The sequence below is a fragment of the Argiope bruennichi genome, chromosome 5 (assembly GCF_947563725.1).
Source record: "Argiope bruennichi chromosome 5, qqArgBrue1.1, whole genome shotgun sequence".
Taxonomy (NCBI): Eukaryota; Metazoa; Arthropoda; class Arachnida; order Araneae; family Araneidae; genus Argiope; species Argiope bruennichi.
This window is the reverse complement of record NC_079155.1, coordinates 82943259-82970196: the sequence shown is the minus strand read 5'-3', so window position 1 is coordinate 82970196 and position 26938 is coordinate 82943259. Positions and strand designations below refer to the sequence as shown.

The window sequence follows — 26938 nt, the reverse complement described above, 5'->3', positions numbered from 1 at the left end:
CAGATAATTGCAACCTTGGGTAAGAATGACTGCCACCTTTATGGTTAACGTATAATTGTTCAGGGGAATTTCTTAACTGTATTATTTTTATTTACTGTGGAATTAAATATTAATTTAATAAAAATATCAAGGCAAACATGTCAAACGATCGTTAAGGAAATTGGTTATGAAGCATGCTGAAGATGGAAAATATATGTCAGAAATATCTGAAACTGTCCACAGAAGTCATTCAACTGTTAATGACTTCATAAAATGCTTCGAAACCAATAATCAGGTGAGAAATAAGCTTAAGACAACCCACAATAAGATTTTCAAAGAAACAGATCATCAACATTTAATCAGAAAAGTAAAAGCAAATCTGTTCCTTAGAGCACCAAATCTGTCTATTATTACTAAAAAGAAATTTGTAAAAAATTTAGCTCATCAATAATAAAAAAAATGTGCTCCATAAGGCAGATATCAATGGATGAAAAGCAGACAAAAGCCTTTCATATGTAAGCTAAATCATATTAATATGATGAAAGCTTTTAAGCCAGTTAACAGCTACGCTACATGGATAATTACTTTTGTCTTGTGGTCTTGTTACTCGGCGGCGAACCACGTGGCCCTAGGTACTATCCTCGCCCATACCAATCCGCTACATTGGTGACCTCGGACGATTCACCTTCGTTACAGCTGTTGTGGCGCCATCTACCCACAAGCAACCAAAGTCGTCAGACTTACTTGATGTAGCAACCCAAAGTCGTCAGACTCACTTGACGTAGCAACACAAAGTCGTCAGACACACGTAGCGCAACAGCATCAGCAACCACACACACACTCTCGCCAACTCAAATGGGTACAGGCGCATTAGACTCAACAGCTAATACATCATCACTCAACAGCCATATCGTTCGTCTCACCTCCGACTCACTGGAGGGAGAGTCTGTGGTGAAAACTTATAAGCCAGTTAACAGCTAAGCTACACGGACAATTACTTTTGCCTTGTGGTCTTGTTACTCGGCGGCGAACCACAAGGTCCCAGGTACTATTCCAGCCAATTCAACTTTCACACTAAGACAAATTCGCAGGGAACGTGAAAACAATGATTTTTCTTTTTGGAAAAATGTCTTATTTACTAATGAGAGCAAATTCGACATTTTTGGAACCGAATGCAAGCGTCTGGAGAAAATCAAAAGAAAAATTTTGTACAAAAAAAAAAAAAAAAAAAAAAATGAAAGCAATTGGGAAGCATGTAGGTGTATCAGTAATAGCCAGGGGCACGTTTCCAGTTACTGGCCCAGGAACCCTACATTTTATTGAAGGATGAACAGATTTTAATGTATACCTCAATATTTTGAAGAAAAATTTAAAATATGTGTACTGAAACTTTCTCTTGGCAACAACTGGCGATTTTATCAGGAGAATGATCCGGAATCATAAAGCTTATCAAGTGCATTCCTGACTTCTATATTATTGTCCTCAACTCATGGACACTCTATCCCATAGCCCTGACATAAATTCCATCGAAAATTTATTGGAATATCTTAAGGAAAAAATCCGGGAACACGCCATTTCTTGTAAAGATGAACTGACAAGAGTATTGTTGCAGGAATGAGAAAATATTGAACTTAAATTTTGTTAAAAATTTGTGTAATCTATGCCTAAACGTCTTAAAATGGTTATAAAAAACAAGGACTTGCATACAAAATAATAATTCATTTGAAATATCAACTGGTTTTCAAAATCTTCTTATCTGTCCTGATTTGGCTTGTGCATCATTTTTTTTGCCATAATTTTTGGTTAAAATGAATTTATTTATTATTTCTATTGTCTGTTTTCATAATTGCGATAAATATACTGTTGAAAATTCATTTCACTATGTTCTTATCATTTTTAGTTTACGAATTTTGACTGCATTTAGTGCCTTTTCTTTGATGTTCGAGTTGGAGCGACTGTATATGTTTATTTAGATGAGATGTCCATCTATACCTTAAATTTCATACTAAATCGACATACAATTCCATCTTTGATGAAATTAATGCAAACTAACAAAACAATATATATAGAAATTAAAAAAAAAATTAAAAATTTATAGAACTTTCGGACATAGGCAAGAATCCTAAATTAGGTCTTAGCAAAATCTAATGTCTGAAATAGCGAAAAGCCATTTAATGACTACTCACGCTTTCGGGTTGCTACATTCCTTAAAAAAACTGCAAAAGTTTTGTTTTCGGTTTTAAACCGTTTTCGTTATTTTTCTATATTGAGAATTCGTTGAACGGGGAAAATGGAATAATGAAAAAGAAAAGAAGATATATCCTGAATCAATGAATAGGAGATACGCAAGTTGGGGATTCTTTCTTGCATACAGCCGACCACCCTGCCACTACTGAACGTAGCAGCCAGAAAACGAAAATTGGGGCTGATCAACCAGTACTATAATGCAGCAAAATTCTTTCACTACATAATAGCGAAAAACCTGATTCAAAGATTCATCCTTTTGGCCTTGTCTGTGGCTGGCTGCTTAGTAGGCTTGGAGTTGGCCAAATTGTGTGACAGTTTTTTTTTATTTTTTTATTGCCTGTTTCTTAGGCGAAGCTTTCCCGCGATTTGTTTTTTTCATTAGCTATTATTTGCTTTCGCTTTCATTTTGCCCCAATGGGAAATTATTTTCTTTAATACATATTCACTTATCGCAATATATCAATTGTAAGTCATTTATCAAAAAAGGATACGCCAATACTTAAATATATATATAGCTGTATACAGATAAGGTTTCTATTTTAAAGAATTGCGTTTTAAATGTCAAAATTTCTCTTGCGAAATATTTTTTGCAGCATTACTCATTTCTGAACTGACAAGACGACACTGATGTAGTAGTAGTAGTAGTAGCGAGTTAGCACTCAAATAAATAATATTTGTTTGACTAAAAATATACCTTAGAATAAGGTTTGCATATCACTGTTTTAGTACAATCTACAATTTCATGGTTTTGAAATAATTAGTCGTGGGGAATTTCCAAACACTGATTGCCATATCTTCTTTGGGATAGTCTAAAATCGTACGCTTTTTAAGACATTAATTTTCACAATTTTCTCACTCACTCAGTTTGAACTGCAATAGAGTAGACTTTTCTTCTTTCTTGTTAATGTCTCAAGAATATTTTACCAAATATGACTCACAGGGTCGAAGGTCTGTATACAAATGTAAAATTTGTTATTCATCAGAACATTTATTGACTCAAACTATATAAAATAGTATTCTCTATATCATTTAGACCATTTTTTTCTATGTGAAACTTCCACTACTGTAAAAAAAGCCAGAGTGTTAAGTACATTCCTTTGGGCATAATAAAGAAAACACAAGTGTATTTATAAACTTTTTAAAGATAATAGTGATGAGGTGCAAACAATGTCATGCTTCATTGGTCACCAGGGGTGAAAAATATGTAATACACTATTCTCGAAAAACAATTTATGAAAATAAAATCCCCTTTTGAATAGCCCAAGTAAATATAAAGATTAAGAATATCCTATAGGGAAAATCAATAAGCATAGAGTTTTGTAGAAAGGCTATTGGCAGATATTAAAATCTTAGTTCTAGTTCTTAAGTAGATGAGGATAAACTCCACTTTGAAAGGAATATTGAATTTCATTCCCTCACTATCCTTCGTACAGTAGCGTTGTTTAATTTCAGTGCTTAGTTAGAATAAAGTTGAACAAAACATGTTTTTGCATCAGATTATAATTGTAGTCATGATTTATGCAATACTTAAATATGTCAATTACTTTTACAGTGGATTTAAAGATGTTTCATTAATCCAGGAACAAGATCTATGTTTTAAGTTTTGATTGAAAGTAAAAAAAAGGTAAAACTGTTGTAGTTTGCTGGTATCTGCAAGTTAATCAATTAAATTTTCCCCCTTAAAATTAAAAAAGCATATAGATAGAACAGTTTTGCATTTGTTTTATGAAATGGAGTCATATGAAATGCATGGCACAAAATAAAGACAAACAAAAAAAAAAAGAAACTACTTATTTGTTTTATTAATGAAAATTTCCCAAACTCCATAGCGTAATTTGTTAAATCATTCTCTTTTAACAAAAGATTATAAAAAATTTTAGTTAACAAAAATTTTTTTTATCATCTTTTCCTATAATCTAATAGGTAATAGCTGCAGCAATTTGGATACTGTTGACGATATGTTCTCAAAAGCCACATGTGGACAGCAATCCTTCTGCAGCTCCATATGATCTCCTTCAAGAAGCCCATCTTCTTCAAAACCCAATAATAAAATCGAAATTAAACAATCTGTATATAAATTTTACAACCCAGACAAAATGATGCAAGACTGCTCATCAAAGACATTTTCATGAATTTGACAGAAAACGGACTTACTAAAAAAATCTCAAACTTAGATTTCAAAGAGTAAGTACTTCACCTCTCACTTATCACAGAGCTATTTAAATGACCAAAATATATATATCTTTTAAAATCAACAACAAATTATCATCAAGTAAAAGAATGAACAGCAAATCATTAAGTAAAAATCACGAATTTCTGTGAATTTTTAAAAAAGTATACTATATGTGTACAAAAGGTGTTCACTTGCACTGAATTGTGACCACAAGTCACAAGAAACACAGTGGACAGCAACGCTACACAACAGCATATTAGTAAATTCTGTACTGCAAACCCGTTTTTTTTACACTATTATGACACAACAGTTAAAATTTCATAACAACAAACAGCAAAACAAAGATTTTAAATGCTTTTATAAACAAAATTCAATAATAACTTAATCTACAGCTACAATGCACTGAAAAACTCATCAAACACAATTTCATTTTTAAAGTCTGCTTTTTCAATTTTTTTTTTTTTGACAAAATAAACATTTTTTCAATCATTCCATATTTTTTTGCTAAGAATCATTGCATATGTTTATTCGTTTTCATTTATTTTAATAATCGTTTGGCACCCACATTTTGTAGTTGGGCAGCAGTTATCACGAATCACAGAGTGATGTAAAATATGAGCTCTGATGCAAGTCACAGGACAGACAGTTACACACAGATCGTGCACAAAGCAGCAGACAAAGACACCAGATAAGGACAGTTTGACAGTGAGCATAGGTTCCATGCAAAATATGTGCTGTATGACAAGACATTTAGCCACATTACTACATATAGACAAATTTTCTTTAAATCACTATGTTTTTGTTACACCAGTAAATAGACATATATAAGTTTTTTGTTGTCTGGTACATAAATTTCTTTTAGTGCCAAACAAGATTAAGGCAGATATATTAGTAAATACATGCTTTACAAATTGTTTTTCTTTGGTTCCTTTCCAGGAAACACACAGATCAGATGACAAACTTGGACTAGAATAAGTCCACAATTATTTTTACATTTTATTTAAAACACTCAGCCCATGCAGAGCAGTCTTATAATACTGGGTTACAATAAGAGTTATATCTATAAACCACTTTTTCAAAAAATGATATAATTCTACACAGATAAAGGAGAGACAGTTCACAACAACTTCCTCACAGATTAAAATTGCATCTGATACCGAGAGATCGCATCTTGGTCGGATTTAGCGGTGAGCAGTCAATCCTATTTTATTTTAATATACTTTGCACGATTTAGAAACTGTACAATTGGACGAGATTGAATACAAATTGTTTATATATCAAGTAAAAACAAAACAATGATATATGTGTGCTAAAACTAAGTCTCTTTTACATGTACCAATAATTCCCGAAAAAATGCTTTTTCAAAAAAGACACACCACACTTCGGTGCAGTTAAAAAAATTAACAGTATTGATGAGACTACAATAAAAATAAAATAATACTGCACACAAATTAACAAAGCAACCGAACATACCATACAACATACATATACTAAACTTATTATTTTTTATACTCACAAAAAAATTTACAAGACTATGAAACAAAATGCAATATAAGTGAACCTATTATTAGCCCTGGAAGCATCCATGATTTGGATAGAAAAATCTGTCTGCGGGAGTGAGGGGGAAATAACAAGTGAGAAATGGTGAAAAACAAAAAATTGGGCGTTCCCACGTAAATGCTAGTTTTCTTTTGAGGAAGCAACCTTCAAGAGAAGCGAGGCACTTTGTCAATTTTCCAAAGAGTTTCTGTCTCTTATAAAACTACACTACAGGTGTACTGCTTCCATGGAACCTGTTTCACAACCATAAACACTACTACTTGAAACAAAAATTATGCAAGATAAAATTCTATTATAAAAATTCCCTCCCTGTTTAACAAAGAAAAACAAGCAAAAATTTCATCATCATCAGTTTAAAAATATATTAAATATATATATATATATATCTTTATATATACTACATATATTTTTCGTGGCTGTTTCACAACCATCATAAAACACTATAAAAACAAAAAATATTTACTTTTTTTTACAATAACTGACGGCACGAAAAACAAAATTCATTTTATATCATTCTCAACTTTTAAAAAACATGCATTTATAATTTCATTCATAAGGGAGGAATAATAATAATAATAATAATAATAATAATAATAATAATAATAATAATATACAAATTCTACTTCACCAGGATAAAACAGACTTTGATATGATGTTGTACAACAATACTAACAGAAATACATATCCACATAGTATTCACAAAAGATGCTGTATGAGTATGCTTTTAACCTCTTCATGGATGCTTCAGGATAATATTAATATACTTTCTTAACAGAAATATATACTTTGTAACATATATTTAAACAAAGAGTAATGACAGGATAAAAATCTTCGAATATACACACACATTTGCAGTAGGAAATCTGCATGCAAGCTCGGTAATTGATCAACATTCAGTATGGCTTGCTAGCGTCCTTTGAACGTTTCAGTTGCACTTTTAATCGTTTCATACCAATTTGAAACCCATTCATAGACTGGATGGCAGCCTGGGCATTGCTTGGGTTATCATAGCTCACAAAACCTGGAAAAGTAAAGTTTTTGCATTATATATAGTGAGGAAATAATCTAAATTAAAAAAAAAAACTTAATATATACAAGAAACATATTAAATGCAATGCACGCACATATACATAACTTTCTGATTCTGCTGTTCAACATTGTTCCAAGATAATTCTTTCAATTATTTTGCCAATTGTTGATAACTAATGCAAATTTAATGTGATAAACATACAATCAATGTCTTAAAAAGTAAATTAACCGAGTTTAATTTTGTTTCACATTTTTTTAGTAGAATTTTTTATAATAATCATAAATTTTATTTTCTTTTGATGGTGCATCTGGATTTTTTCTTTTAAAAATTAATTGAGGGTTTTGGCTAGCATTGAACTGAATTGTTTGTTTAGTTTAGAAACAACTTTTATCTTATAAGTTATACACTCAAAGAATAGAATAAGATAACATGGAATAATGAAAAATCATTGACTTTGCATAGTTCTGAACTAAGGCGCTGATATATACTGTTTAAAATATTATCATTAAAGTGATAACTAATTAACCCAACATTTTGCAGTGATGAATCTTCCCACCACTAATATTTTTGCCAGACAATTTGAAATTTACACAGTGCCAAAATAGATAATATAAGACACACATTCTTACATTTATAGCAATATCACTGATAATTAATTAGTTTCCCATGTATTACTTTCTAAAATTCCCTGTATCAAGGGGGGAAGCAAGTGTTTTTAATGTTTGAGGATATTAACTTATAAATTCATTAATTACAAAGTTACTTAGTTTTTTTTAAAAAGGATTAAATTGCCCTGAATGTACCAATGCTCAGATTCCCATAAATTATGGATATTTTTTTTATATGTATTAATTTGTTTTTGATACGCCTTATATTTCTTTTCATATATAATACTATATTTTACAGTTAAAAATAATAAATGAAATTTTTTAAAAAGAAATTTAACATCTTTAACAACTTAAATCAAATTTTTAACATTTAAACCTTAGTACATTGATTATTTTCATGGAGCACTAGGATCAGATGTATAAATTTTATACACATTCCAGCCCCTCACCCCAATCTACATTTACTTGGCAATACAAATTTGATGAACTAATAAGATTAAGAGTCAATTAGATAGATGATATACATGTAAAGTAACATTTAAAATTGCACAAAATAATTACACCACACAAAATATAGCTTAAATCTCCATTATTATTATTATTTTTTTTTCTTAAGCAGGTTTACAGGATTATAAAGAAGTAGCTTTCGCCCCCCTTCCCTCTTCTAAAACATAGTATTTGCAAAATACAGAAAATTATAAGATTTTTAAAGTTACAATTCAAATAAGTTACTAAAAAAAACAAGATAAAATCATAGCAGTTACTTTCAAATTATTAAAAAAGAAAATTAACACATATACAAATTTAATATAATGTTCTCCTTATCAGTGTTTCACATTGTTGGCATTCCAAACAAGTAATAATGGTATAATTGTTTTCAGCACTGCCACAAAAAACGATTCATTCACAAGTTTTAAAAATATAATTAAATTTATTATTTTTTTTAAGGTTCGGTTTGGGATCTTAAAATAAATGGAATAATTTGTGTAAAGACGTAGTTTTTTTATACAAGTTTTGTTGCCAAGAGAAATTTTTGTTAATTTACATGTGTTGTTGCAGTTGATTATTTAAAACAGAAAATGTACTAAAATAAATAAGTAAATAAATAAAATGAAAATATAAAATTAAATAATAGTAATAATAATAATAATAAAGAACAGCTGTGATTTGGATAGAAATCTGTTTAGCTGAATTTTTGTAGAATTTCTGCATTTATGGTTTCGATATTCAAAATGAATAAATATATCAACTACTCTATTGTAACCCAACTGCCCATGTATATGTTCTTGGATACCATGAAACTTGCAACAATTTGGTCTAAAACATCCGATTTATTTCTATTGTAGCCAATAACGATGACTGATATTCTGATTTGGTGCAACAAATTTTGCCATCATTGCAACCTATGCTCAAGAATGTATTCTTTTTTTTTAAATTTGCAAGTCATGTAAGAAACTAATAACTTAATAAACTTTTTAAAACCAAACTCATTACCACATTGAACTAACTGCTTCAAGATAGAAAAAAACTATCCAAGCAAGCAGAGATACTAATTAGAGGTTAGAAGTAAAATGAACCTTCCACTTTCACCAGTGTTTCTATTTCTTAACAATACATATCTACTGGTGAACAGTATATACTATATAGAAGGTTAATTTTCTTATGTCAGCAAAATCTAAGGAATTGAAATCAGGCCCCAAACAGTAAGAAAAGATGGCATCAAAGCATTAGATACAAGAATAATTGGATTATTCAACCAGTACTTACCAAAGCATTTGCTAAGGTTAGTCTGTTTATCAATGAACACTTTAGCAGAAATGACGTTTCCAAAAGGAGAAAATGTCTGTGCTAAGTCAGAATCTGTAAACTCTTGTGGCAAATGATATATAAATAGGTTAGATCCTTCTGGCCCTAAAGAAAAATATTAACCCAACTTTAGAACAAAATAAAAATGAAATCTAAATTAAATAACAAAAACATTTGATGTAAACAAAATAAAAATGTAATAACAAAAACAAATAAAAATTCAAAAACAAATCCTTAGAAAATTAAGTACCTTATTTTTTTTAAAAATTTATTTATGGAATACTGATATACGTTAATTTGATACCAATTTTTCATTTAGTTTTGAACCAAACAAAACAAAACAAAAAAGATATAAGGAGATTAAAAGAACAGCATCTGTGCGAAATAAAATCAAGAACAGAAATTTGTTCATAGTTTAAAATGATTCACGCATGTGCCTTTAGTCTTTCTTGGTGTTCGTCAATAACTATCTACATGTGATTTTAATAGCAACAAAAGACTTGATCGTATATAAGTTTACATACTTTTAAAACTGCTTACTTTGAATGCCATAAATCAAAATAAATGTCTTCTAGGAGGGTTAAAGCACAAAAATACAAATTGTAATATAACTAAAGATTTTCTTTAAAAAATTTCCTAAAATTTTTTTTTCAGTAATATAAACTATAGCAAAGCATATTAGAATTCTTAACAACATATTAGCACACTTAGTTCAAGACATTATTGTACCTAAGTGTCATTCAGGATTAACAATGAAAATAAACAACTATCATAAGATTAACTTGTAATTGTGCTTACTTAACATATTAAACAAAGCAACCATTGTTTCCATTGAAAAATTTTCAAACAAATTCGAATATTTATTCACATACATAAAATGAATCAAATGTTGCCTAGTTGGAAATACATTACATTAAAAAGGCATAAACATGTGAAAGACAGTGAATACAAAAAAAAAAAAAAAAAATCATATGAAAGAAATGAGTGAACGAAAGAAAATCGTACCTTCCAGTTGTTTTCCAGGAGAACTTTGAGGTTGCTGGAGACCAACAGGAGGGAATGTATCTAAGAATACATTTCAATTTTTAAGCAAAAACAGTAATAAATCTACAAACATTTCACATAAACAGATAAAATTACAAAAGGGAAACTACTTAAATTAATTTTTAAAATGGATATACAAACAGTAATTTATATTTTTTTGGAACAGTAATTTATATTTAACAACTAATAAATAAATTTCGTAAAGGGAAGGAAAGAAATGGAAATTAAAATTGCAGAAAAATTCATGCTTTGATTTAAAGGATAAAGCAAGTAAATATAGAAAAAAAGCATTGGATAAAAAGCTCAGAGAGAAACAAGCAGGTATAGAACTAAATTATAGAAATTATAATAATTAAATTAAAAACAGTGACATTAGAATAAACATATTTAAATATTTTTTTACTTAGCATGATTCATGCAATATTCATACCATAATGCTAATTGATATACAATATATAATAAACACAAAATAAATCAACAATTAAAAATACCTTTTAAAGAGAGGGGGGGGGGAAACAACTTTAAGATAGAGATAAATAAATAAACTTACACTACTTAAGGATCACAAAATTTTTAACTAATAACAATTTAATAAAGATAAGCAGAATTAAATTTAGGAAATAAATATATAATCTTCATAAGTTAAATGAATCTACAAAAATTGTAAGAGAAAGGGGAAAAAAACATACTCGAAAAAAAAAAAAGATAAATGGAAATTCCTTCAAGTTTCAAAGAATATACGAGTTCAAAATGGTGTAAACATGGATAATTTTATTAACAAATATTAATAGTTTTCTCTCTAACACTTCTTCAACTGGACAAATTTAGATATGATAATCCTCACCTCACATTTCATTTTGTAGTTCTTTACAATGATATCTTCCAATTACTGATCTATTTAAGTTGACGGCTACATTCTTCAGGTATAAGAAAACAATCTCCAAAATTCACTATTAACAAATCAGTTAAAATTTATCCAAGATTGGAAGTTTAAATGCTAAAAATAAACAGATAATCGGTAAAATTTGTAATAACTTTTGACTAAATAAAAAGTCAAAACTGAAATTAGTTTAGTATATCATTAACAAAGAATTGGGGAAAAAAATTCTGAAAAAAGATAAATCAGATAAAAAAAAATAATGAAAGTTTTGGAAAAAGCAAATCAGAATTAAAAGGAAGTGCATGTTAGAAGTTACACTTTTAAAAACGAAGTGAACAAGGGAAAACAGTGATAAGCAATCACGAATAAGACAGTTTATCTGAACTGTTTCACTGAAACAGCATTAACAATAAAAATTAACATGCAAGTATAATTCAGAAGTACCTCATCACAGTATCTGAATTCCATAACTTCGAGAGAAGTAGAAAAGAAAACAGATTTTCTTTTTTTTTGAATGGAAGTGCAGAAATGAAGTTTCAATAAGTTTACATAAAAAGTGCAGACTCATTTGACATACAATATGATAACAGCACTAAATTATATCATTTATAACAACTTACTTTTTTGCAATTCTTTCCAACACTATGATGTCGAATGATTCTAATAAAGTGATGCATTACACAATGTTTTTGCAATATACTTGAAATATTTGAAGGTCTATATGATATAAACAGACTCTGATGGTAGATAGTGAAAAAATACAATTACTTCAGATTTACCAGATTTTTTTAAAAATTTGAATATATTATTGAGAGATTTAAAAAAAAAAAATTCTTCCCTATATGTGACATTAAATAAATCTAAAATAAAATTCCTTATAACAATGCTATTCAAAATTTTGTTCTGATTTTCTGTTTAGATGTGGGAGGGGGAGAACCCAAAGACGGTTACAATTCTGATGTGCAGGGAAACGATACCCAATGATGAAGAATTTTTTAGCTTGCATCATAAAAGTTTAAAACGGAAAGCATTAGAAATGCACTAAGAGAGGATGAGAGTAAATAAGATTTATGAGAAGTTTTCCTCTACCAGAGAATTTTCCTATAAGCAGATATAAATTGACTCATACATTAATTTTTAATTAAAAAATTGACGAGTCCTTTCCTGCATAATACACATTTTATCATATTAGAGAAATAACAAATTTCAATTAAGCACTAACACTTTTGTTTGTCATAAGTTGTTAGCAGTTAAATCTGATAATCATCATTATTATACTAATAAAATATTTGGCTGATCAACTTCGAGATAAGATTTTAAAAATAATACATAATACTCTTCAACTTTACTGAAAGAAGATTAAGACATAGTTTCATACCACTTCTCACATTCTTAATTTATTTTATTTCTTACAAATACCAAAGAAAGAAAAATATTTAAGAAGCAAAAATCTTTCTATTATTAATATAAAATTAATACAATTAAACATTTTTTGAGCTCATTTTGCAATACATGCTTTTATATAACTGCAATTTTATATAAAAAAAATGTAAAAACAATTTATTTTCGAAATAAGAATCATATATTCTTAAATAAACAGTCTCAGAAATAATAGAATTAACAGTATTCATATTTCTAATGATTTTTTTAAAATATAAAACCATTTTAAACAACAATATCATCAGAAAATATTAAAGTAGGATTAAATTATTCTTACATCATTTCACTTCCTACATATATCAATGATTAAACTTAATTTATACGTTATACAAAATTAATTTAATATTCATATATATCTTTAAAATATGCTTAACCAGCTAACTGCAAGATTTATTTTTAAAAGTCTTCCCATACAATGCACAATTTAAGTCAAGCAATGACATGATTACACATCAAACAATACAAATAGTTAAGGATTTTTTTTTTTTTTTACTGTATAAAAAAATTAAAATTCATTGTTGAAAAAGGTATTGTCATAGTAAATTTAAAAACTAACAAAAAAGCAAGCATAAAATATTGATGGCAAGTTGGTATAAAACTGAGGAAAAATTTACTGAAGAGACGAGCAGGCTTTGCAGATTTACTTAGTGGAACAAAGTTCATAACCGTTTTTGTTTTTTTAAAATTTGAAGTATGACACTGTTACGATGAATCAGACGTTACTAAGGGCCTTTATAGTTTGTAGAGTTTATTTATTTTGCCACACATGTTATTGGTAAAAATAATCAACTCATTTTGTAAAAAGCAATACATTGTACGAAGAATAACTTCTATATAAAAGAATTCCATTTAAACATTTTTTTAAAATTTATATAGCAGGCTTACTGGTAGTACATAGGAAAAATAGCACTAAATGACATTTGTATTATTAGGTCTCATTGAAATTTTGTGTTTTCATATTGAATGGCTATTTATTTTGTACAATGTATACATAAATTGATTGCAACAAAATAAAAATTTGAATTAACATGTATATATGGCACATGCAGTTAACTGGTTAAAACTATTGCAACTAAAATATCTAATCAAAAAATTAATAAATATTATTTCTTATTTAATAATTTAAAATATTTTGATACTACTATTAAATTTAAGAAGAGAGTCTAGAAAAGAAATAATGCAAGAAGAGACACAGAGAGAAAATGAGAGAAAAAAAGCCAATAAAGATAGAAAATTAAAAAGCAATTACAGATAAAATCGAGCAAAAATAATAAATATGACTAATATAGAAGAAAATGAATGTAATAAAAAAAAATCAAGATATAGAAAATACAATAAAAATCATTTAAATTTTTTTTTTTAAAAGAATACTTTTTTTAAATCAAATATTTAGACATTCAAATATTAAAAAAATATATTTAAAGCCATTACAACAGAAGCAATAAGAGAAGATAAGGATAAATAGAAATTTTAGAAATTGAATTTACTTCTTTTTTTCCCCTTCTTAGCAGCTTGGAAGGGAATAAGCAATTAAAATTTTTTGAACTTCTTAAAAAATGAACAAAGATTAAGAAAAATAAAATTTTCCAATTCCCCAAAGAAACAAATATGTTTCAATTATAGGAATGCAAATAAAATTTTACAAAATATTTTTACAGATTCAAATGTATCTGTCATTCATGATTATCACCTTTAATTATATTAATTAATATAATAAATGGGAAGTCCCATTCAAAATTAGTTTTGCTTACTAAAAACATCTACATTATGAAAAACAGCAAGTCATGGACATGTTCTTATGCATTGCATTTTTATTATGTTCAAAAATACTTTACAAAATTTTTACAAAAGTCACAAGTAATTTGTACAAAATTAAATGATAACTATTATTTATGATATAATTATTTGCAAATAAATAAAAGGCAAATGTTCCAAGTTTTCTCAAATTAATTATTTGCATGATGCTTTGCATCCATAATTATATTACATCATGTAGTAGTAGTAAAGCTCACTTGTGAATGGCTGAATTCCTTGAATGCCACTATAAGCCTGGGTAAGAGCATCAAGGTTAGATCCATTTGCCCCTAAATTTGTCATGTTTCCAATCCTATATAAGTAGAAATAACAAGTCTATAAAAACAAACAAGTAGAGCATTCACTTAGTATTGAAACATAACATGAGGTAAAATACTTTTGCATTCAGCAGAAGAGAACAATTATGCGAAACTAAAAAATAACATTGCATAACTTGACCCATTAACATTTTTCTCAGAAATACTCTATTACTGGAGCATTTTCAAGTTAAGAAAGAATGAAATATTTTCTAAAAGTTATTTTGTTATAAAAAATAACTTTAAACTGATAAATAACAGTAAAATATTTAATTTCAGAAAAAAAAAAAAGAAAAAAAAAAAAAAAGGAATTGAAATAAACACTAGAACAAAGTACATGGCTCTACTTAGCACTATTAAATAATTCTGCATCCATACTGCTTTTCACATGTTTCCCAGAAATTTAAATCAATCTTTTTACAAACAATATTAATTTGAAAAAGCATAGAAGCAGCTGAATATCGGCAGAAATAAAAATTAATTTTTTAAAACTATGTTTTTAATGGTTTACAAAAATTAGGAGAAAGAAATGATTTACATGCACTTCAACATCCAGAAATATATCACTGAATTAATTTCATTGTAAGAAAATAAAAATTTTTCTCCAACAAATAAACTTTAGATTGAAATTCAAAAATAAATTATTAATTTTTAACATCTAAATTGGGATATATTTTTACTTTTCATAAACACAAATCCTTTAAGTTTCTCACAATTTCTGCCAAAATTTAAAGAATCATTTTTGCACTTTTCAAAATATATGTAATAACACTGATATCACGTTTTAAATTTTTAATACCAGTACAGTTCACTCGTTTTATACATAGATAAAACACAAATTAGTTATGTCATCCTACATATGTGAAGAAACATAATAAATCCAAAATTACTCAAATAGCACCGACCATTTATTTGGTAAAATTCATGGAAGGTGAAAACCAATTGGCAGATATACCTGTTGGTGCAACCTTGCTATTATAATTTCTGTTAGCACATACGAAACTTAGCATGCTTAGATATTACTTTTTCATATCTTAAATCACTGTTCAAATGTATGGTACTAAAATCACTATTCAAATGTATGGTACTACCTATGTGAAGGGATATCATAAATCCACAGCCACTCAAACAACACCATTTAATTTTGCAAGATCCTAGGAAGGTGATAACTGATAAGCAGTTATACCTGTTGGCGCGACCTTGCCATTATAATTTTTGTCAGTATATAAGGAACTTGGTATGTTTAAATATTACTTCTTTCCTTTCCTAAATCACTGTTCAAATGTATGGTACTACCTATGTGAAGGGATATCATAAATCCACAGCCACTCAAACAGCACCATTTAATTTTGCAAGATCCTAGGAAGGTGATAACTGATAAGCAGTTATACCTGTTGGCGCGACCTTGCAATTATAATTTTTGTCAGTATATAAGGAACTTGGTATGTTTAAATATTACTTCTTTCTTTTCCTAAATCACTGTTCAAATGTATGGTACTACCTATGTGAAGGGATATCATAAATCCACAGCCACTCAAACAGCACCATTTAATTTTGCAAGATCCTAGGAAGGTGATAACAGATAAGCAGTTATACCTGTTGGCGCGACCTTGCAATTATAATTTTTGTCAGTATATAAGGAACTTGGCATGTTTAAATATTACTTTTTTCCTTTCCTAAATCACTGTTCAAGTGTATGGGACCATCTATGTGAAGGGATGTCATAAATCCACAGCCACTCAAACAGCACCATTTAATTTTGCAAGATCCTAGGAAGGTGATAACAGATAAGCAGTTATACCTGTTGACGCGACCTTGCCATTGTAATTTTTGTCAGTACATAAGGAACTTGGTATGTTTAAATATTACTTCTTTTCTTTCCTAAATCACTGTTCAAGTGTATGGTACTACCTATGTGAAGGGATATCATAAATCCACAGCCACTCAAACAGCACCATTTAATTTTGCAAGATCCTAGGAAGGTGATAACTGATAAGCAGTTAGTTATACCTGTTGGCGTGACCTTGCCATTGTAATTTTTGTCAGTATATAAGGAACTTGGCATGTTTAAATATTACTTCTTTCTTTTCCTAAATCACTGTTCAAGTATATGGTACTACCTATGTGAAGGGATATCATAAATCCACAGCCACTCAAACAGCACCATTTAATTTTGCAAGATCCTAGGAAGGAGATAACTGATAAGCAGTTATACCTGTTGGCGCGACCTTGCCATTATAATTTTTGTCAGTATATAAGGAACTTGGCATATTTAGATATTATTTCTTTCCCTTTCTAAATCACTGTTCAAATGTATAGTACTACCTATGTGAAGGGATACCATAAATCCACAGCCACTCAAACAGCAAGATTTAATTTTGCAAGATCCTAGGAAGGTGATAATTGATAAGCAATTACACCTGTTGGCGCAATCTTGCTATTACATAAAAAAAAAAAAAAAGCATAAATGCTAAAATAATACTTTTATAGTATTGTCATTTATTAAAGTTGTCTCTTTAGAAAAAAATATCTTATAGAAGTAAAATTTTTTTTATAACCAAATTTATATTGGGACTCTACTACAGAATTTGCAATATGGTTGTTTCATATTACACACACATACAGAGTGAGAATGAGAGAGAGAGAGAGAGAACACAGTAAAAAGGATTTGGTAAATCATTAAATGGTGAATTTGACTCATTTATTTAATAAATAAATAGTAAGATTATTTAAAAGATAATACTTAATTATAAATAAAAGATTACCTATCATGCAATAAGTGACTTAAATTCATATATTTTCTGAAATACATGCCTTTTGAATTAGAACAATAATATCACGGTATTAAAAAAAATAATCAAATTCAAGTTTCAAACAATTGAAATCAATGAATTTGTACCATGACAAGATAATGATAATTGTCAACATTTAGACAATTACAATAGATCTGATTAATGTTACCATCCAGGAGCACTGTGAGAGAAAGGCATAAAAGAAAGAATACTTTGATTACTAGTTTTAAATTGCTCCATTAATTATAATTTTAGTTATTAATATGAAAGTTGCAGTCTTATTACCCGAATTATAAACCTTATGAAAATATTCACAAAGTTTTCTGACTATTCTCCAAATATGTCATTGTTACAATCCAAACACAATTTACCAAAGCAATATTCTATTATGAAATATTATTCTAACTGCTTACAGAGAGAAGCATTTTTTAATGCTACATAATCAACATTTATCACATACGTTTGATATAAAAATATCATTTTTTCAAAAGTAAAAAACTGTTTGAAATAATTTCTTAGGTTAAGCCAAACTACTCAATAGATTCAAAATATATCATAATGCAATTTAAAAAAAAAACGTCAATGAAACAATTATATATGTTTTCTCCTCTATCTATTACACACACAGAGTATATTACACATACATATATAAAATACTGAAATATTTTTCACTTAGCCTAGATTTTTTAAATATGATCAATTGCTTTTAAAGAAGATATAAAAAAGATTTATAAAACTACAAGTTGGAAAATTCCTTACCCATTTACTCCCGTGAATGTTCCCATGTTTGAAATCGATGTATTATTTAAACCTAAAGCCATACTGGTAACAGGGCTAACAGAACCAACACCACTCATAGGTGAACTGGCACTAGAGGTGCTACCAGACATATTACCTACAATAATTTTTTTCAAAAATTAGAAATAAATCCATTTATTTTTATTTAAATATAAAATGTTGAAATTCACAATTATTTAACTAATACAACATAATCAACTCTATTATTTCACATCACAAAGGAATAAAAATGAAAATTGTATTAATTTTTTTTTTCTTTATTTCTGTAATATACTGACAAAAAATTGCAACAATTATATATATCGATTCAAATCACAACAGTAATAGATTTTCAAACATAATCATTACCTGTAGCAGTCAGACCATGAATTCCAGCTGAACCTCCACTACTACTGGCAGCTGCTAAGGCCGTCAAATTTTGCATCATCATAGAGTTGATGCCAACTGCAATCCACATATCATAGGATTAAAGATGAATAAGGAATAAGACAAAGAAAAATATCACATATTATTTGTATTTGTCAAACATTTCACACATCTATGAACACGTCTATGAATCATTCAAATTTTTTTGTAAAATTATAAAGTAACCTCTCTAATTTTCTTTTGCAGTAAAAGGACAAAAATATAACTATACAATATAACTAACAAATGGTATATACGGCTAATGCAAAGACATGCAGCATGTCAGCAAAGGAATGTCCTGATTTCTATGATATTTAATAAAGTTTAATTCAGACTATTTACAATAAATCATGCAACAACTTGAAGGTAAACTACCTAGTTTTTCATAAAAATTTTCTAATATGTGCACTTTTAATTATGCAACACACATCTAACCTAAATTCCAATTCTTCCCATTTAGGTTAAAAGTCTTGAGTAATGGAAGCAAAGGCCTCTTCAATTCTTTGTTTCAACTCTGAAAAACCAGGAATGTAGATAGATTTTTTATAAAGCCTTAAAGAACAAAAATTGCACGGCATTATGTTACATGAATACGGAGGCCATCTAAAGAGAACTTTGTTGTTTCAACAAATACGACCAGGGACTTTGCTGTTCAACCATTCTCTTACAAAGGGTTTCTAATAGGAGGAAGCTTAATCCTGTTGCCAAATTACGTTTACAGGCACATCCTCTACTAATTAGGAAAAGAGTAATTCTTTCAGTATATCAATATAATCCACCCCTATTTCAGTAGCTCAGCGAAACAAATTGGTCTGTAAGTGCAGAAAGCACCTAATTTTGGGAAATCTCTTTTGTGTCGTACAAATTTAAAAGAACATTCCGATTCCCAGATAACCATTCAGGCATTTAGCTTCCCACTTAAATAAAAAGTTGACTCACTACTGAACACCACATGATCAAGAAAGCAATCTTGCTCAAACACTTTACTTGCTAAGTTAAAGCATACACCATAGAAATAGTTAATGGATATGTGTAAATATGTTCTTAGAACCTTCCTCAATGTCGTGTTAGGCAACTTAAGTCTTGCTTCCAAACAGATTTTTTTTAAGGACAAATGGATGCTATGGCATGTTCAACATCCAGTAAAAACACTTTTACTTGTTCTATGCTTTGCCCTTTCTAAACACATACAATCATTTTGCATTGCCATGCCATCAACAGATGTTTTTGTCAAATGGGGAATTACAAAAAAACTTTAAATGAAATGTATACTGAAATAAAATTACAAATTAAATCTTAGCAAACTGCAGAATACAAAACACTTTATACCCAGGAGTTGCTATTTTGCGTATGTGGCACCACAAGTGAGAACACATGCTTTGTTGTGCATGTGCAATTAAGATTATTGCTTTCATGTGAATTGTTTGTGCTCCTTGACATGTCATGATTAAAATCCTATGCCTTTGACTGGTCATGATGTCACACATGACTTATATTTGACGCTTATGTCTTGCATTTCGGTGAAATTAGTTGTTAGTTTTCCCAATCATTAATCTTTTTAGCTCATTTGCTTATGTTCTTAGTTGAAACTGAAGTAATGGCTCTGAAATTTGTTTTAACAGAATAAAGATAGGTTTTGAATTCTTTATTTTCTGAGCTCCACTGAACTTTGCAAAAATTTCCTCCATCAATAGTAATAGTACTAGTAAATGTACTTTAATTACAATACACTTAAGATCTGGCATGATCGGATGTAGATAGCAGCATATATAAATTCTTAAATTAGTTTTCTACAACTGAGGCTGAACGACTGCCGACAACTCTCCAAATGAGCTAAGCCTCCCTCCTCTTCAAATTTTTTAGTAACATTATAAGCTATTCATTACAATTCTGGGAAAATCGTGGAATTTTCACAGTATTTTATAAGTTCCAAAAATTTATTACTTCTTGGTTGTTAGATAATATCATCAATACACCTACTGATAAAAAGATCAATATTACTCTAAAAAACAAGATTTGCCATACTTGAAGGTGGATGTACACTTAACACTCTTTGTTTAACTTCTTACTTTTCATTTGCAAGCTTTTTCTTACTGTGGCACAGATGCTGTATTAGTAAGTGATTAGAATTTTATTCCAATTGAATAAGTTTGTTACTGCTCACAACACATGGGTTCATCATTTTCTTTTTTTCCTATTTGGTTACTATTTATGTAATGGATAATATGATTACTAAGGAAAGATAAAAAGAATAGAATACCCCATTTATCAAAAATCACCAAACCTTATCCAATTATTTGTTAAAAAAAAGTGAGAAAGCATTTCCTTGACAAAAGTTCCAATGCAACAGAAAAATATTTAAAAAAATTTGAGGGTTTCTCTGTTTATAATCTATCTAAAGATTAAAAGCAAATGTCTGCTAGGTCAATCTGTTATTTCATAACATCCATTATTACCAGTTTCATACAAAATTCACATAATATATTTGAAAGGAAAAATTATTACGATTTAAAAAGTTGTAATGAAAAATTCTTTACCTGGGCTATTTGATGTCAAACTAGCCAAAGCAGCCAAACTTTGAATGTTTGCAGCATTCACATCTATACATTAAAAAAAATCATATTTTTTTATTTATTAATTAAAGACAGTTACTCTGATTATTTATCTTATATCAATATCATATATATACCTACGTAAGATATCATAAGTTAATTAATAATCCTAGCAACTGTAAACCAACAGTCACTACATACCTGGTGTGTGATTTCCTGAGTTTAGTGTTAGTCCACCACCTCCACCAATGCCCTGTAAACCTAATGCATTGAGCCCTAAAAACAACATATGGGGGGAAATTTTTTTTTAAATTCCATTAATGAATACACATAAAATTTGCACATATTAGCCTCAGAACAATAGCCTTTCTTTTAATTTTACAAACTCTGTCTTGACATTTATAATTACTTGAATAGAATGCAAATTTAAGAAATACCTAAAAACTAACATTCTTATTTTCCAAATTAGAAATGTCAAGTCCAACTGGTTTTGTATTTTAATAGATCAAATTTGTAGCTTTACTGTTTAAAACTGTAAAATAATACTATTTATTATATATTCTTAAATTACATATATTTTTACATATATTTGAGAGTTTAATTTTTAAAAAATCACAATTCTTTGAAAAGTAAACTTATTGAAAACATAGCTTACGAAGACATTTATTTAAATATCAAAGTAGAAATAGTAAAAGTAGATAAAATGAAACATCCCTCAAACATCTTATAATGATTTTAACAAACAATTACTGAATTGAAATAGAAAAATGTTATTACCGCTGAAACCAGACAATGAATTAATATTATGCATAATATTTTATAATTAAAATCAAAATTTAAATTACCTACCAGAATTGGCATTATTAGGCGATTGGGCGGCTGCAAGAGCTGCAAGTTGCTGCATATTCAAAGAATTTATTCCTTGAGAAAGAAAATAACAGATCTAAAAATTACATAACAATACAGAAAATAATCCTAATTCAATCAGAAAAGGATTCAAATTTAGATGATTGAAAACAAAAAAAGAAATACAAACCTCCAGTAAGTTGAGGTAGACTAGTAAAATTTCCATAGCTACCAGCTTGCGTTTGCTAAAAATGAAAGAAAACTAGTTAAAAAAAATTATAGCAGATCATATCAATTTTTAGGCAGAGTTTAGAAATCAGAGTAGGAAAGTCTTTCTATACTTTTTCAAATCACAAAGTTTAATGTACATACATACAAACACAAAGCGTATTTTATAATTATTAAATATTAGAGTGGAATAATATTAATTATTTCAAATATTAGAAAAAATACTTTAATGCAATATTACACTCTAAAATTATTGAATTTGTTTTGGGTGAAGACAAAAACACCCAAACAGAAGAAACACCACACAAACATATCTAAAATATTGCAGAAAAATGTTAAAATTTTGATGAATCTTTAACCAAAAACTTCATTTAAATTTCAATAAACCCTTTCTTAATGAGCACCTCTATCCTGAAGAAGTAACTACCAGCCTAATTTAGTGGCAATTAGCCTTACACAGCAATCTCTGCATTATGCATGCGACATCAAGTTTAGCATGAAGCAATATACAGCCAATAAATATTATGTAAAAATTCATTTTAACTTTATTACATGAATAAAAGAACAACAAGTATACAAATGTCCAACATGAAAGAGTTTTAATTAAAAAAAAAAAAAAAACTTACTGCAGCAATATACTGAGAATTAAGACCTAAGTTGCTAAAATTACTCATGTTCCAAATGTTAGACATCATTTGTTGCTGTCGCTTCAAATCTTTATCTTTTTGAGTATCTGCAAATTTCACTACAAGGGGGCTACTACAACCCTGAGGGAGAAAAATAAACATATTTTAATGTAAGCTATGTAAAACAAAATATAAACATTCGATTATATATAATTTATGTTCTTACATCCATAGTCTGTGAATGATTCATAGCTTTTATGGCATTGATTGCACACTGACGAGAAGCATATGTAATAAAAGCACATCCTGCAACAACAATACAAATATGATATCAAAATGAATGAAAGAGAAAAAAATTAATGAAAACAGAGAATCTAGAATGTAGCACATACAATAAAATGTCTCATTAAAAAAGGGTTACAACCAGAACAGCATAAAATTATCAATTATAACTTACCCCTACTTTGTCCATTAATATCTCTTAAAACCGTACATTCTTCAATCTGGCCAAATGAAGAAAACATGACTCTGACATCATTTTCAGAACACTTTTTAGATAACATGCCAACAAATAATTTCCTTTCTTTATACATAGAAGAATAATAAGTGAATTAATGCAGTGATTAAATTTCACAGAAACATTCCACACATAAATAAACTAGTAATATAAATTTGGATGCTAAGCCCATACAACTGAGTACTTTATTAAATAAAAGCCTAAAAAATATTGCTTTCATCATTAAAAATTTAAGAAGTATAACAATTTCATTTTATGCATTGGCATCTTACAGCTTTTCTTCTTCTTTGTCATATATTATCAAAAATATGGAATATGTTGAGATCTACTTACGAGTAAATTTCCAATCCACATTAATTCTAAGTTAAGCTACTGGAGGGTCAAACAAAATATAAAATAAGAAGGTGCAATCCCATTCAGTTTTAAAATAATAATAATAAAAAAATTCTTAAATATTTTTTTCTTTCTAAAAAATTGCCTTATATTCAGAATATTTATAAATATTCAAATATATATTAAATTTGTACTAGAATGTCTTTTGCAATTGACTTGCAATTATAATAAATTTCTTATAAAAATTAAATTCAGGTTGATGTCTGTCAATTTCATAAATCAATACAAAACTGACTAAATTATATATAAATATTAACATGTGCTCTTTCTATGTATTTAAAAAATCTGACTACAATAAAGGAGATAAATTAAAAATGAAATTCAATTGCAAATGATAACATTTTTAAAACTATTCCATATATAGTTTTTTAAATAAATTTTTTGGGCATGAATAATATTTTGATAGACATACCATTTCTATTTTCACTATCTGCAGGTTTCATTTGAATTGGATGATGCATCTGAAAACAAATGGAAAGTATCACAAGGGGAATAAAAATTTCAGCATTTAAAAAAACACATCTTTTTTTTTTGACATGTGCAGTGTTAAATAGAAAAAATATTATAATTACAAAAAAAGTCTGTTAATTTTTAAAGTGATAATTGATGAAATTGTTCATTTATTTCATAAATAATATGTATTTATAAATAGACAGAATGTTCACAATATGCTCAAATAAAGAAAACAAGTTTAAATTATTTTTACATAATCCTAAAAGATATCAAAAACAAAGATATGTTACTATAAATTATAGTTACTACATAGAATAAAATTTGTAAATAATTAAAAAGATTGACATTTTAATTATTTTTATTAGAAAAACATTATAAATCCCATTCACTTACAAATTTATTACTTGTAGTAAATAAATTTGTAAATGAATGGGAAGAGTGATTATTTGCAAATGAAACATTGGATTTCCAGAATGTAGAATTAAAAAAATAATAATTTAGCAATACAAATTATTTAAAATATCACAAATATTATGCATAGCAATAAAAATAAATTTCAGTGTCAAAATTCAAAATTAAATGTAAGCCTGAATTACATACACAAATATTTGAAATGTACAGAAAAAATTAAATTTTACAGAATGTTATTATAGTACTTATTTAGAAGCACATTACAATTTTAGAACATTTATCAAATCTTTATGAAAACAACTTTTTACATACACAGATCTTCATGAACATTTAAAACTATGCATTTAAGATTAAAATATAGAGGCATTAAATTATATTTGTTTATTTAAGAATTCATAAATAAAGATTGAATATACATACCCCTGGTAAAGTTTTAATGTTATGTAAAGCGTTTTGTGCTTCTACTGCTGATTTACGATTATAAAAAGTAACAAAACAACAACCTATAAAAAAAAGGAATACTTTAAGAAAATTATTGGATTATATTTTTCAAGACAATATCAGGATATTATTATGACAATGAATTTGTCTCACCTTATAATTTAAAGGAATTTTTTTGGCCTTTGTAACATGCTATTTATATTTGAATCAACAACTGCTAAAACTGTGAAGCATATATTTCATTTGTTAAATAAAACATTTTTAAAAGTACTTTTTTTTTTTATAAATAAGGAAGCAGAAATAGTATATATAGAATATCAATGAAAATATAAGTACTAAGAGAATTTGAGAATAATGTTAGAATTTTTTTCTCTCTTGTGAGATAGAATTACCATACAAGTGCTTAAAGAAATGAAGAGATAACCAATATTTTTTGTATTCTGAAAAAAAACAAAAAAAAAAAAAAACAATACATACATTATTCTCAATTATTTCAATTTCGAGCATCTACTCTAAGTAATTATGAATCAAATAACAATCTTGCATGCTTTCTTTCCATTTGAGCTTCTTTACAACAAAAATATTTTTAAATAAATAACTTTCAAAAACAACATATTTTTGAGAATTAACATTAAATACTTTTAACCTGAATATTCAAATAAATAATTATTAAAACAAATTAACTTTGCAAACTGCTTCCTGGCTACATTAACGTTACAATTTACGAGTTAAAATCACCTGTCCACCGTTTTTCTTTTTATTCAAATAATTCCCCCACTATTGTCCTTACATATCCTCTATAGCAGACTATATTAATAGAAAGAATACAGGATATAAAAAAAGACAAAGAATGTGAGGACATACCCCTGCTTTGCCCAGTCATTTTATCCCTTAATACATTTATTTGATGGACAGGTCCAAATTCATCAAAAAGCTTTCGTAGCTCGGCTTCGTCCCAGTTACGCGGAATTTGTCCCACAAACATTTTGATGGCATCAGGATCTGGTTGATCTTTTTGGATAGAATTCATGCTAAAACAGTATTAAAAAAACTATAATACACAGAAAATGTACTCAACAGCAAAATAAGCCACTTAAAAAAAAGGCAAATGTCATTTCATAGCAATCTACCCTTTAAGACAAGTGGAATGGAGCTTTAGTTTCAATTTAAATAAGGAAAACAAGGATTTAATCCTAATGGAAAATTATTGTAGTTATTGTAGAAAATCTATTGTAGTTTTGTCTCCAATTTTTTTTAAAAAATGCCTTTAAATTATTTGACCCCCAGTAATTTAAAAATTTAATTAGCAGATAGGTTTTTCATTTATAAAATTTCTTGTACTCATCAGATTAGAAATGAAACATTGCTTCAATTCAAAATAATGCATTGGATATTTTAAATTGAGTTTTAACATTCAATGTTTTCAAATGTATTATGTTCTCAAAAATAAGAATCTTAATATTCTTATTCCCTGAATAAACGAAAGATTTACCTTTTAAATTTTCCAACTCATTTAAAATTCCTAATATAGAATATAGAATCTAAAATAATCTGAATAAATATGTTGCTGTAATGCAATTTTTCTGATATTTCTATAA

General features: G+C 28.0%; 1 protein-coding gene across 3 annotated transcripts in view; it reads right to left on the bottom strand.

Annotated features, from left to right (window-relative positions):
• Positions 1-4005: 4005 nt before the first annotated feature.
• LOC129968710 (CUGBP Elav-like family member 2) overlaps positions 4006-26938 on the bottom strand; it is a 29260-nt gene continuing 6327 nt past the window's right edge. For 2 of the 3 annotated variants that reach the window (XM_056082885.1, XM_056082886.1), the window contains 16 exons: positions 26205-26371; positions 25320-25402; positions 24448-24496; positions 23583-23708; positions 23352-23431; positions 23126-23266; positions 22462-22516; positions 22275-22346; positions 21627-21701; positions 21411-21473; positions 18817-18912; positions 18430-18565; positions 14780-14874; positions 10409-10468; positions 9365-9508; positions 4006-6980 (listed from right to left, as the gene is read on the bottom strand). In XM_056082885.1, the coding sequence (XP_055938860.1) occupies positions 6853-6980; positions 9365-9508; positions 10409-10468; positions 14780-14874; positions 18430-18565; positions 18817-18912; positions 21411-21473; positions 21627-21701; positions 22275-22346; positions 22462-22516; positions 23126-23266; positions 23352-23431; positions 23583-23708; positions 24448-24496; positions 25320-25402; positions 26205-26370 (1569 nt within the window). In that variant the 5' untranslated portion in view covers position 26371 and the 3' untranslated portion in view covers positions 4006-6852. The remainder of the gene's footprint in view (positions 6981-9364; positions 9509-10408; positions 10469-14779; positions 14875-18429; positions 18566-18816; positions 18913-21410; positions 21474-21626; positions 21702-22274; positions 22347-22461; positions 22517-23125; positions 23267-23351; positions 23432-23582; positions 23709-24447; positions 24497-25319; positions 25403-26204; positions 26372-26938) is intronic. The other variant, XM_056082887.1, reaches the window with a different exon arrangement.